The 13,073-nt window shown below is 41.0% G+C and overlaps 1 protein-coding gene across 1 annotated transcript; it reads left to right on the top strand.

Moving 5' to 3' along the window:
* Window positions 1–12,235: 12,235 nt before the first annotated feature.
* On the top strand, window positions 12,236–12,868 carry LOC117787235. The gene has a single exon (XM_034625705.1). The coding sequence runs from the start codon at window positions 12,276–12,278 to the stop codon at window positions 12,846–12,848; it is 573 nt and encodes a 190-aa protein (XP_034481596.1). The 5' UTR covers window positions 12,236–12,275; the 3' UTR covers window positions 12,849–12,868.
* Window positions 12,869–13,073: the final 205 nt, after the last annotated feature.

The following is a 13,073-nucleotide window of genomic DNA, read 5'->3' as shown; positions in this document are numbered from 1 at the left end:
TGCGACTGGTCATATATTTTTCTTAACGTTAAGCGAAATTAGCATATGAATAAGTTTTTGGGTGTTACATTCAACATATGAGTACGAGTGTGAATGAGTGTATATGTGTGTGTGTGTGCGAGAGTAGTGCGTGTGGTTTGTGCGTCTTGGATGGAAGTTGAAGGCGGCGGCAGGCATCAAAGCCGACCACACCAAGTGCCGCAAACAGCCGCAACATGTGCAACTGAAACTGAGCTAAAATTGGAGGTCACGTAGTTGTCCGGGCAGCATGCAACGCCTTCATTTGGGCCTGCAACACGGCGCAGCATAGTGCGGCATATAAATTACACAATGCAACGCGACGTCGGCTGTAAACGAAACCCAAAGCCAACAAATCGAATTGTTGGCAAAACCGAAACAGAAAGAGGCAAGTGAAACCCTGTAAATGCAATGAAATGGTTTTTAACTTTTGCAATTTTTCAACCAAGACAAAAAAATAAAGAAGAGAAAAACTGAAAAACTTAAAGACACAAGGCGTCGGCATGGCAATAATATGGTTTTTGATGTTTAAACAAGGTCAGCAGTTGAGTTTGGGTTTTGGGCTTGGGCTTGGTTTCGGCTCTTGGCTCTTGGCGCTGCCTTCAAAGGTCTCCGATGAGCAAACAAAGCGCAGCTCGAAACCTAAGAGATCGTCTTGAAGTTGGCCCCTGGCCCCAGACGACCCGTGGACCCCGTGGACCAACCATTCGACATCCCAGCAATAACCATAATGCGCCGCTTCACGCAATTTTTGAAGCTTGAATCCGCTTTAAAAAGTTCGAAAGGTTTTCGGGCAATCGAATATGGAATGGTTTTTGGCTTATTTACTTTACCTGTTGGCCCTCGGTCTTTTGGGCTTGAGTTTTAGTTTCGTTCTGCTCCGCATCATTCATTCATTCATTCATTCATTTACTTGGCCCGGTCGGGGTCCGCGGCCTTTGATTGCTTTTTTGGCGCTGGGGCAATAAGCGATTTGACATGCTTGGATTTGCATGCATTAAAAGCGAGTACAAAAAGAAAAGCGTTGAGATCGGGGATCACGAGGAGTCTAAGTATTAACTCTGAGCTGCTTACAATTTTAGAGTTTTGATTTCGGATTAATTCGGAAAGATCACATGTTTAAGTTAAATGTGTAAAGAGAATAATAGAATTAATCTTAAAATTTTTAATAGAATGATTTATATATTTTTTAATTTTTTAATTATTGTATCCTGAGTATTCTAGTAAAAGAACAAAAATTGAGTGAAAGTGAACAGAATAGGTTTCTCATCTGGAGAATCTACAATATAGATCAACTTAAGAGAACGTTTGAATCGACATATATAGAAGTTTTAGAAGACTAGATTAGATGAGAGCTGGATCAGAGAGTCTGAGTAGTATCTAAAGCTTTTTGAATAATAGATTCAACATCTTTTATATTTGTGTCCTTAATAAAATAATAATACTAAGATAACTTCAGACAGCTGTTATTAACATGCTAAAGACGTCACGTAACTGTCACACCATAAGCGTCACTCTGTTAACGTCACACTCTGTTAACCTCACCTTAACATAGTATATATTAAATATAGCGATGTTTTTGAAAGAAAAGTAGAATAAAATAGCCCCATCAACCACATTAGCTACCCTTTTTTTCCCCCTTCCGTCTTCCACTGCCACATTGTACTTTCGCTGTGCTAAAGAAATTGATCAAAGGCCTGGGAACTGTGAACTGTTTATGTACGATATGTTATAGTATAGTATGAGTATAATATAGTGGACGCTCTTTATGTGTGCGATCGACGCGTTGGGGCAGTGTATCAAAAAGTATAAGTTTTATTGACTGCGGATGCAGTTCATAAACAATGCTTTGCCGTCGAGATTGCCACGACTGTGGAACGTTTTGGTGGTGCTGCTGCCTCAGAAGCTGTAGGCACAATGTGGAGCGCATCTGTTACATGTTAATGCGCACCAAGACGAAATATTCACAGTCGAAAGAGATACAGATACAGATATATCGAGATACATATTCATATATGTGTTTGTATAGAAAAGAAATTGTGCGATCGCTGGGAATACTCGAGTATTTGTATTTATGAAATCAAACATAAGGTACGGCATTCGATCGTCTGCTGCACATTTGGCACACATGACAGCCGCATGCTTCACAAAGTTCCCTCCATTGGATTTTTCGGAAAATAACCCAAAAGGGGGAGGCAGCTGAGGTAAAGCAGCAAACCACACACAGGCAAAGAGAAGGAGAAGTAGGAGTAGGAGTTGAAAAAAGGGAACATTTTTACGAATTTCCAGTTAAATCGGAAGTGGAAATCACAACGTCCCCACACTTCCCCCCCCCTCTCTCGTTGAAGAGAGCGTGCCACGATTATCACGCTATTTCTGTCAACCCCAAGAGAAGGAGGGGAGGTAGTAGTTCCCACATGTCAGCCTCAGCTGTTGTCTACTCAGCAGAAGGGGAAAGGGGTACTGAGGGAGAGTGAGTGGGGGAGGCGGGGTAGATGAGCTGCTAATGATGCCAACGGGTTAAATGCGTTGCGATCTATTTCGAGTTTTTGTTCTTTGCTTTTTTCAATACATTTTCCATTCGTTTCATTTTTTTTTTTTATATATTTTTCCAAGTGTTGCCCAATAATTTAGCTTTGTTTATGGGTTTTTGATATTACCCACGTGTCATATTTTATGTGCGTACAGGGAACTGAGAACTGAGAGTGGGAGAGGAAGGTAGGGGGCGCCTTTAAATTTAAAAAAGTGAACTATGAAAATATTTTGATAGCTCTTTGAGCGCTTTGGGCCTTTAACGATGCCAACACAATGCTGATACGTGTCTTGGCCAATTTTCTAGCAGTTCAAATGCATTTTGACATAAAACTGACATTTAACAAACTTACCAGCCATGTTAAGACTGCAACAGCAACAATAACAACAACAACAAATACAACAACAACCACATCGTTTAAGACAAGTGCATATAAAACACGCCCAGTTGACAGTCGGCAACATCAACAACAACAACATCGACAACAACAACAGCAACAAGTGCGTCAATGCGATGCGACAACCACCAAAATGGTCAGCACTTTGGGTGAACAGTTGCCAATTGGCAGTTGCCAGCTTACCAGTTTGCCAGTTGGCAGCAGCATTCTGGCAACTCGATCTGGCCATATGTGTTTGATGTGTCTTTAAAAGGCCATTCGACCGATATTTGACATTTTTCAGCGACCACCTCACGCTTTTTGGGCCTTGCCACACCAACATGCCAGCTGTTGTCTTGCCACCAATCGTTGCCAGTTCATAACTCCTTTTGTCGCAAGCACCTTTCACACACTTATTCATACCTTAACTGACCATAAATTCCATACGAAATGTTTTCAGTATTTTTTTTAAGAAAGTCTATCTAAAAGTTAATATGTTACATCTATTCTATGTTGAGATTTTCCTTTGGAATTCTTTGTATTTTGAGCACATTTATATATTCTAATATGATTTGATATTTATATATATTCTGCTTGTACGTCAACTTTTTCCTTAGAAATTTTTTTTTTTGGCTGCTTAATTAAAAAATAAAAAATAATAATAATAAAAAATAAATAAAAGAGTTTGCAATGAAAAATTGCAAATTGTACTAATTTTACTACTTTTCATTTAAATTTAATTGTAGATATTTCTTAAAGTTTATCTGTAACATATTTTATGAAAATTTATTAAATAAAATAAGAAATTCAAGGAAGTTTTAAAACTAATACTGGATTTTTAACTTGACAAAATGAAGTATAATTTTAATACGAATATTTGATAAAAATAAATCTCTCTCTTTAAAAAGCAGTTCGATGGGATTTTGAAGCTGCGGGCTGTGGCAGTTGTTGCTGTGGTTGCTGTGATTGCGACTGCGACTGCGACAGCAGCTGCTGGTGTTGTGGTGTTGCAATTGTGATTGCAGGTGTTTGTTGTTTTCATTGGCTAACCAAGATTTGTCACCTGCATTGTAAATGCGCTGAGCACGACACGACTTGTTGCCACGTTGCCTGCTGTTTGTTATCTTCATTTTGGCATCGAGTAAATCATAATTTTGCACCTTCTTTCACGACAACAGCAACAACGGCAACAACTGTTGGTAAGGGTCATGTCATGGCAACAACGTGCCAAATTTATCACATGGCGTTCATCGAGACTGTCGCTTTGGCACACCCACCAGCCACACACCCACACATATACACACCCACATTCATTCCGCCTACTTCCCATTCTCCCACTTGCCACCTCTTATTGCTAGGGGCAAATTAAATTTCAATTATGCGGGTCTAACCCCGAGAATGGCTGGCCAATTTCCTGCTGCTAATTATAACTCACAATTGATAGAGACAGGGGGAGGGAGTGAGGAGACTGGGGGTGGGGTAGTTGTCGCCTCATGTCGTCGCTGTTGTTTGTCGTTAATTGCGCGACGATTTGTTTATGGGCCGCCAATCAAATGGACAACAAGCTTATGACCACAAAATACGAGTACATAAAAAAAAAACATGAACCAAAATGGTGCGACAAACCAAATGCGCATTCAAATCCAACTCACAGCCAGACCCAGTCTCAGTCCCAGTCTCAGTCTGAGACCCCTTTCTGAGTCAAGACTCCAGGTAACAAGCTAACAAGCCACCGATCAGTGTTTCGGCCAAATACCACATTGGGATTGTGGCTACAAGGCACGCACAGCGACGTTGACATCCGGAGCTGCCTCTTGCATGACAATTAGAAAAGTCACACACGCCACACACTCACACAGCATACACACACTCACCACACCTGTGTTGTGTCTAACTGCAGGCTAGACTCTTAGCCAAGTCTCGTACTTTCTTTGGCTCGACTAGACTTGGTTTCTATTTATAAACTAACTCATTAAATAAGCTAAGGTTTCTTTTGCTGTTGTGTTTATCAATGAAGTAACTCTGAGTTCATTCAAGAACTGCTTGTATTGGATACTGATTAGTTAGAATTAAAGATTATATGTGAGAGATTATACTCTGACAGTCTTAGATTGCCAGGTCTTCTTAATATGTCTGTTATGGATACAAAAATTAATAGCTGTCTGTAGAAGTCATAGAAAACTCCTAGGAAACTATGATATGTAAAGTTCTTAACAGAGAAAGTCTGGTTAAGTTAAAATGTAAACATGGTTAAGTTTAACTCTGTTAGAAAGAAATTATAGCAGGCTGTTACTAACATTATTTAGTTTAAACAGTAAGCTACAGCTATTATCTTTTAAATAGCTGAAATATCTATAAAAAACACTAAAGTATTTCATATGAATCTTGAACACTTTTTTCTACTTACTTCTAACCAGAAATGATGGCTGAGACTCCGTTCAGTTTTTAACAGTGATTATAATTGCAGACTGCTTATTGCTAAAATTAAGCTCTGTTAGTTTTCTTTTAACAGCATTGCACGCTGTTAGTCTTATTATGTTAACTCTAAGCTCTGTTAACAAGTTACTATAGAGCTCTGTTATTAACAGTATTTGCTTAAAAGAGTATTTCTAGTCACTTTACAACACCTATTCTTTTTCTTTTAACATCGAATCAGCTTTGCTTAGTCATCTGTCAGCAGCAATTGAATTCTGTTTAGCATAATCATCAACATAATTTCCACAATTTCCACAGTTTTCCACTTTTTTCCACAATTTTCCTACTGCTTCACAGACAGCTTGATCAGCAAGTACTTTTGGCAATTAGGCAGGCAGACTTCTTGGCACTTGACAGCCCTTTTGAGACGAAGAGTGAAAATATTTGCTTAGTCAAGAGTTGAGCAAAAGACACTTAAAATGTCAGAACTTTTGACAGATGCCGCCCACTCGCCACTGTTAGTTGAAGTGGCAGGCCACGCCCACACGACCACACGCCCACACACGCATTAACAAGAGCGCCAAATTAAGCCATAAATTTAGCCAGCACAGACCACCAGCTACGTGTGGCATCAAAGAGAGAGAGAGAGAGAGAGAGAGAGAGAGAGGGTGGGGGAACTTGCAACTGGGGAGTAACAGCAGGAGCTGGTGTGGCACGTCTGTGTGTGTGCCACACGAGGCTGTTGCAGCTGAGTTGCAGCTCAGCTCGTTTAATAAAAAAATTCAAATTTAATTAGTCTTCAAGTGAAGAAGTAATATTTATACAATCTGGTAAATTTCGCAGCTGCAAAGCAGGAAAGAGCACAAGGAAGTGGGATGTGCATGTGGATGGATGGATGTTGCAAGTTGCCAGTTGCCAGTTGCAAGTTGTTGTTGCTGCTGCTGCCGTTGATGATATGAAAATATGAGCAGCAAGTGGGCTGCTGTCCAACTGGCAACTGGCAACTTGCAACTGGCTGCATCCACATCTGCATTCCAGACGAGTCAACAAACAGACTCAGACCATGTGGGATGACGACGATGCCACTTAACGCTTGCCAGGCAACTTGTGGCAGGGACTCAACTTAACTCAACTCAATTGCTGTTGTTGCAACTGTCGCAGTCGCAGTCGCAGTCGCTGCTGCTGCTGCTGCGTCGGCGTTCACATGATGCATTCTTGATTGGCTGCGGCTTGGCGACGCCTCCGTTTTGTCAGCGCGGTCGCGACCCCCAGTGGCATACGTGGCATCAATGGCATCGCGTGTGACATTGCTGCAACTTCTATGCGGCTGCAAGTGCAACTGCAACTGCAACAGCAACTGCGACTGCACCACATTCATTAGCAGCCGTTAAATGTTCACTTAATCATTTCATCTGTCTCTTTTAGTGTTTGTGCCACATGGCTTAGAATTCAAGTGGCCCCCGGCAACGCCAGACAGTGGCTGCCTCTGTTGCATCTGTTGCTGCTGCTTGCAAACATTTGTTGCAATCTTAAGTGAATTTGTGTTGCAATCTGCAAATTTTAGCTGCCAGGCTTCCTTTTTGCTGCCTGCCACAACTTATGATGACTTCAATTAATCAGCGCTTATTCTCGTATGCGTTGCATGCCACTGCCCGTGATTGCAGCACTCATGCTGCTTGCCACAAATCCTGAAATGCCATCAAAACTGCTTGCAACTTACGAAGTTCATTAGACATTAGTCTGTGAGAAGCATGCCACTTGGAGACAAGTTCTACTTTCTCACCCTTTCTTTCTTCTCTCTCTCCTTTCATATATTTAAATTTATATTTTTATTTTTATGATATTTTTGTAATTTGTCGTCAAATGATTCTCCAAAGTTATTCTATGATAAACTTTGTTCTTTCTTAAGATTTCTTAGCTAAACTCTCAGATTGTATATTTGTTGTTTTCCAAAATATGCTGACCAGATTTGGTTAAAATTTTGACACTATATCATATAGCTGTAATATGTAGAAAGATTGTTCAAAATTTCAGAGTTAGTATAGATTTTTTTTGTTGATTTGAAGATATGTTAATCAAACTAGCAGACTGTAAATTTACTATTGTAATATACATCCTGACCAAACTTGGTTAAAATCGGACGACAATTTCATACAGCTGCCCTAGAAAGGATTGCTTGAAAATCAAACTTTGTATGAAAACTTTGTTTTTTCTTAGATGCTCAACTTATCTCTAAATATGTATTTTGTATTTTCATAAAAATCCAAATAAATTTTAGTTCAAATCGGTCTACTAAGTATGTCATATAGGTGTCATAGATACGAATTGAACCACTTTTATAAAAAACTTTGCTGCTTTTCGAGATATCTCAACTAATCTCTCAAGTTCTGTATCTATAGTTATCATAATCATCCTTACCAAAGTTTGCTTTAAATCGGACCACTATGTCTGAAACCTGAGAAACGTTAGAATGAAAATTAAATATAGGTCTTTGCTAGGGTATAAAATCTTCGACCTGAATATATCATTTCTTTCTTGTTATTCTTCTCTCTTGTTTGTGTTAACTTATTTAATTTTATTGCCAATTTGTGCGATATTCAAAAGGCCTAAATTAATTTAGCCAAATTGTTTAGGCCAACCCCCATTCGAAGTTCCATTGAAATGCTCATCAAACAAATGTGGCAATTAAATGTGAGAGCTGCGGCAAGTTGAGGCGACACACGCCCAGGACGTGCGTCAATTAGGAGTTGCTTGCCACACGATGTAGCACACGCCTAAATAAAAAGCTGGCCACGTGGCGCGTCGCATAATGCATTGAGTCAATAGAGAAACAGCTCTTGGGAGTTGGCATCGAGTCTCATTAGCATGGACACAGGTAAGAGAAACGGTCGAAACTGTTGGCCAGCTGCCTGAAGCCACGTGTCGCATATGCTGCATGCAACTGGAGCTGGCAAGGGAAGGGGGTAGGGGGGACGGGGACTTTTCGTGTTGTGTCACCAAACAAATGTTGTTGGCCGCTGACCCAATTGCCACTTTGCCGCTTTGCTGGGGTCATGATAATTTCAGGAGCTGCCACATTGTTGTAATTCGTGCAACTCTCGATCGTGAGTGAATTTTTCTGGGCGCTCCTTTGAGTTGAACTCCAGCCTCGACGGCATGTTGCACGTGGTCCGCCGGTGGCGCCACTGACGTCGTCGCTCCTGACATATGCAAAGCGGCTGCCATAACTGGCGACTCGCTAGCGACTTGCAACTTGTGACTTGCCACAAATGCAATTTGTGTCGTTTTGGGCCAGAGTTTTTCCCATGATTTGACTGCGATTTGCATAGAAATCAAAGTTGCAGGCAGCGGAAAAAGCGGCAACAAAAGCCCATGGAAATGTGTCAGCTGACTTTAGATTTATGTGGCAAGCGACTGCAACTTGCCACAAATGTGGGCGGCATAAGAAATGTGACTTTCCTGAATGCGAAAATCAATAAGAGAGCATTGCGAACCAAATAAAAGTCTACAAAGCGTCTGCGTTGCATGCCCCCACTGTCCCCAAAGGTGGAGAGATTGACAGGGGGAGGAACGGGGTGGCATATGTTAAAGCCTGCACAATTTATTCAAAATGGCTGCCTTCAAAACTGTGAGCATTGTAGCATTTGGTGGCATGCGCAAAGAGAGAGAGTGAGAGAGAGAGAGAGCACAACTCATCAGAAAGAGAGGCAGAGTCTCCAAAAGTGGTTGCCTGGCAACCTGCCTAGCAAGGGGGTTGCTTGCCACTTGGGGGGTTGCCAAAGTTGCCACATCGCAACACTTGCCACGCAACATAAACCCTGGGAATCGATTAATGTGGACACCAGATGCAACGCATTTCGTTGGCCCAAACAATTTGGTACGGTTTGATTGGGTCTCCACTATCATATCATATCATATCATTTCGAAGCATAGCATAGCATATATATAAATCTAAAGTTGAGCCCAGTTGAACCACCTCACAAAGCGCTGTCTAATTCCACTTGACAGCTGCGCTTTGTTCTCGTGGCATGCAACACACACACACACACATACACACACACGCGCTGCAGCAATCAGTGCACGTGACCCGCGTGACGCCACGAGACGTTGTTCTGCTCATTAAGCGAATCCTGACAAGCGTTTTGCCCCAGCCAGATATGATCATCAAAAAGTCCCAAATTTACAGCAACCCTCGTTCGATTAATGCCCACTAAGCTCTTGTTGCACAGTGGGAAAGTCACGACAGTGGCATGCCACACAGTCTCCTTCCAGCTGCGTCAGTTTACAGCTCATTGCATTTAAACACGCTTGTTTTTTTTTTTTGTATTTCTCTAGAATTTTTATGCATTCTTGGGATATTTTAAATATTCGAGTAATGCCGATAAACAAATAAAGGACCTGAATAAGAGTAAATTTTAGTGAAATACTTTACTTAAATATTTCGATTTAGTTTGAAATATATTTTCATAGAAGAAGATTTTCCAAGAAGAATATATTAATAATATATTAATAATTATTTTTATTAAATTCTAAGCATTGAATTATTACTATAGATACCAATATTTTCTTGAATACATTTTTTAAAAGTAATTTAACTCATTTAAGAAAAGTAGAGACTTAAAATATAGAGTTCTAATTCCTAATGAGTTGAATAGAATATTTTTATAAGCAAACTAGACTATCAGTGTATAATTACATAGGGCTGACTTTCTCATGACCATTTCACTGGATTCAGCATGTTGTTGTCATTTGAAGCATGGAGAGTACTTGTTGTGGCATTGCCACGTATCCTCGGACCACGTAATCATGTTACGACACAAAACTGACAACACATTTTCAGCAAAAGCGATTAATATCGCACACGACACAACTCGGATCACGGGCAGGAGCAAGAGACACCAACTGCAAGCTGCAACACCAAGTTGCAACTGCAAGTCCAAATGCAACTGCAGCTCCCACTTTGAGTAGCACTTATTGTTGTTGTTGTGGTTGTTGCTGGATGGCGACTTGAATTTCATATGATGCAGTCCATTGTTGTGGTTGTTGGTGGTGTTGTTTGGTGGTGCTGCAGGCAGGCGGACCAAAAAAAGATTCGTTTAAAATGACTTAATGGCGAACAGCTCATAAATTCACGAATTTGCATAAAGCGACTGACTATTTGGGCAACATTGCAACAACTCTGAGGGAAGCGCCTCCGGGGCACATCATGCCACAGAGTGAGTCAGCGGTGGCAGCTGAAACCCGAGTCTCCAATAGTTGGCCATAGTTGGAGCTGAAGCTGGAGCTGGGGCTGGAGCTGATGTTGGAGCTCTTGTGACTGGCAGCCTAATAAACACAATTAACTTCATCATTTTGAACTCAAATTATTTCATTTGAATGCGATAAAATCGCAAATCACGAAGCGGCAGCCAAATGTTGCGGACAAAACCAAAGCGAAAGCCAGCAGACAATAGACTGAAAGACAGAGAGGCAGACAGACAGACGGACAGACGGACGGACGGACGGAGAGAGGAACGGAGTCGAGAGTCAAGACAGGATTGTGGTGAAAATTAAGTCAAACTGCGGCTGCAAACGTTTTACCAATCGGAGTCCAATCGAGCTGATCGGGATGTTGTTGCTGTTGCAGTTGTTGTTGCTGCAACCGCTACACCCGCGCCACTTTCAATTGGTGGCACGTTGCAGCTGCATTGGAATCGGGAATCGGGCATAGGGCTCTGCCAATGGCTATGAGGTTAGGGACGTGCCATGTCTGGGTCTCGGCCTGGCTCTGACTTCGACTCTCGACTCGCGACTCTCGGATCTTTAGGTCTCTGGTCTGCTCTGAGTTTTGAGGCAGGGAATAATGTTGCATGTCGCGCCAATTGTGTACACGATTTGACTTGGCAGCCGCCTGACAGTGCTGCCCACTCAGCCTTGTTGTTGCTGTTGCTGTGTCAGCTAATCAGCCGGCAAGTATCTCATCTTCGAGGACTACTTGCAACTGCCAAAACAACAGCGCAACACTGGCAACATGCACACGAAAAACTACCAAGTCATGTTGCCTGCTGATTTTTGTTGTTGTCGTTGTTGTTACTCCTGCAATTGTTGCTGTTGCTGCTTTGGCAAATAAATCTCTTGGCCATTTGCTGCTGTTGGCTGCCCAAAAAAAGAGAAAAACAACGAATAACTTGGACACAACACAATCAGCCAGCAGCTCCCCTTCTGTTGTTGTTGTTGTTGTTGTTGCTGTTGCTGTTGTTGTTTCCTGGAAAGCGTTTCCTGCATTTAGTTGTGTTAGTTTGCTTTATAACTATGTTGGCGCTCCACTCAGTTGCCAGTTGGCGATTTAAATCGTGTCCAACCGTTGACTTTATGAGGGTCAATCAGGGTAAAAATGTCCAGGAATGCGATCATATCATAGCTGAAAGAGTTTAACAAAATTTTAATATACAGCGAGTTAAAGAATTACAATACAAAGTAAAAGAGTTGCTCAGATTAATCTCAAGAAATGCAAAAGCTTTCAACAAGTTTATTTCGCGATATTTAAAAAAATAAATGAAATATCCTTCTATAGTATAGTAGAATATAAGATGATGTAATATGGTAAAATTAAAGAATAGCTTAACGATAATTAGTAAAGATAATTAAAATGTATTTGGTGTAGAATCTTTATCTATAGATGCTAGATGTGAACAAAATAATAAATGCTTTTCTTCTTTCATTTTTAGTTTGTTTAGAAGCTATTAAAAAAATTCAACTGTCAAGCTTAACATATTTCACAAAACCAGCTTTGTTATGGATATAAAAATTGTATGATTTTTGAGATTAACATTTCAGTATTTATCTTCAAGTCAGAGAACACAGAACAAAATTTTTTATTTCGGTCAACAAATCAAAATTTTATTTCGGCTTTATTTTTTTTTTAATATTTGTATTGTATTTTAGAAAGAGAGAATGTTTATTCTCGATGTGATCTTTGATCTGGTGTTGATCGGCAGCAGCTGCTATGGACTGTACGCGTTGACTCCGGAGGAACATCCTTACGGCTTAATCGCAGCCGCATTTTGTCTGGTACATGGAATGCTAATGCTGGTGCGTTCCTTTCAGTCATCGGAGGACGAGTGTGCTCGATCCTTCTTTGTGTCCACAAGCATTGTGGATGTGGTACCTCTGCCATTGGCCAACATTGAGTTCTATCTGCAATCCTCCCAGTCGAGTGTGGCCTTAGTTCACGCTCTGTCCCTGATACTGCTGGTCTATGATACGATGGGCAATCTGGGCGATGACTATGATGCTGCCACGGATACGGTGAAGGATTTGTCGCTGCTTGGCAACATTGCATCCGCCGCATATCTGGGCTATAACGAGGAGAACTACTTTCATTGCGGCATCGCAGCAGCCGCTACGATTGCCCGATACGGATCTTCTTTGGTCGACTCTTTCCTTCCAGAGTTTGGGCCACATGTGGACAAGATGAGCAAGGCTGCTATAATAGGGCTCATGACATATTCTTTGACGCAGAAATAAACCAACGTGTCTAGTTCTAAAAAATTCGACAATTTTTATTAATATCCTGTTGGTAATGGAATGGGTTGCTGACCAGACAGAGGGAACTATCTACCCGGAATATCAATAGTAGTGTCAAGGGAAATTACGCATAAAAATAGGGGAAAAATCAAATTTTTAAAATAAATAATATTTTGATGCAAAGTAGAGGCCAAATAATGATCAAAATGATATTCCGCATGAAAA

The sequence above is a fragment of the Drosophila innubila genome, assembly GCF_004354385.1.
Source record: "Drosophila innubila isolate TH190305 chromosome 3L unlocalized genomic scaffold, UK_Dinn_1.0 0_D_3L, whole genome shotgun sequence".
Taxonomy (NCBI): Eukaryota; Metazoa; Arthropoda; class Insecta; order Diptera; family Drosophilidae; genus Drosophila; species Drosophila innubila.
The sequence above is the reverse complement of the archived record's forward strand: the minus strand, read 5'-3'. Positions and strand labels throughout refer to the sequence as shown.

What these genes read in the sequence shown, in the direction of transcription:
- LOC117787235 (XM_034625705.1), top strand. Translation starts at nt 12,276, where the DNA reads ATGTTTATTCTCGATGTGATCTTTGATCTGGTGTTGATCGGCAGCAGC.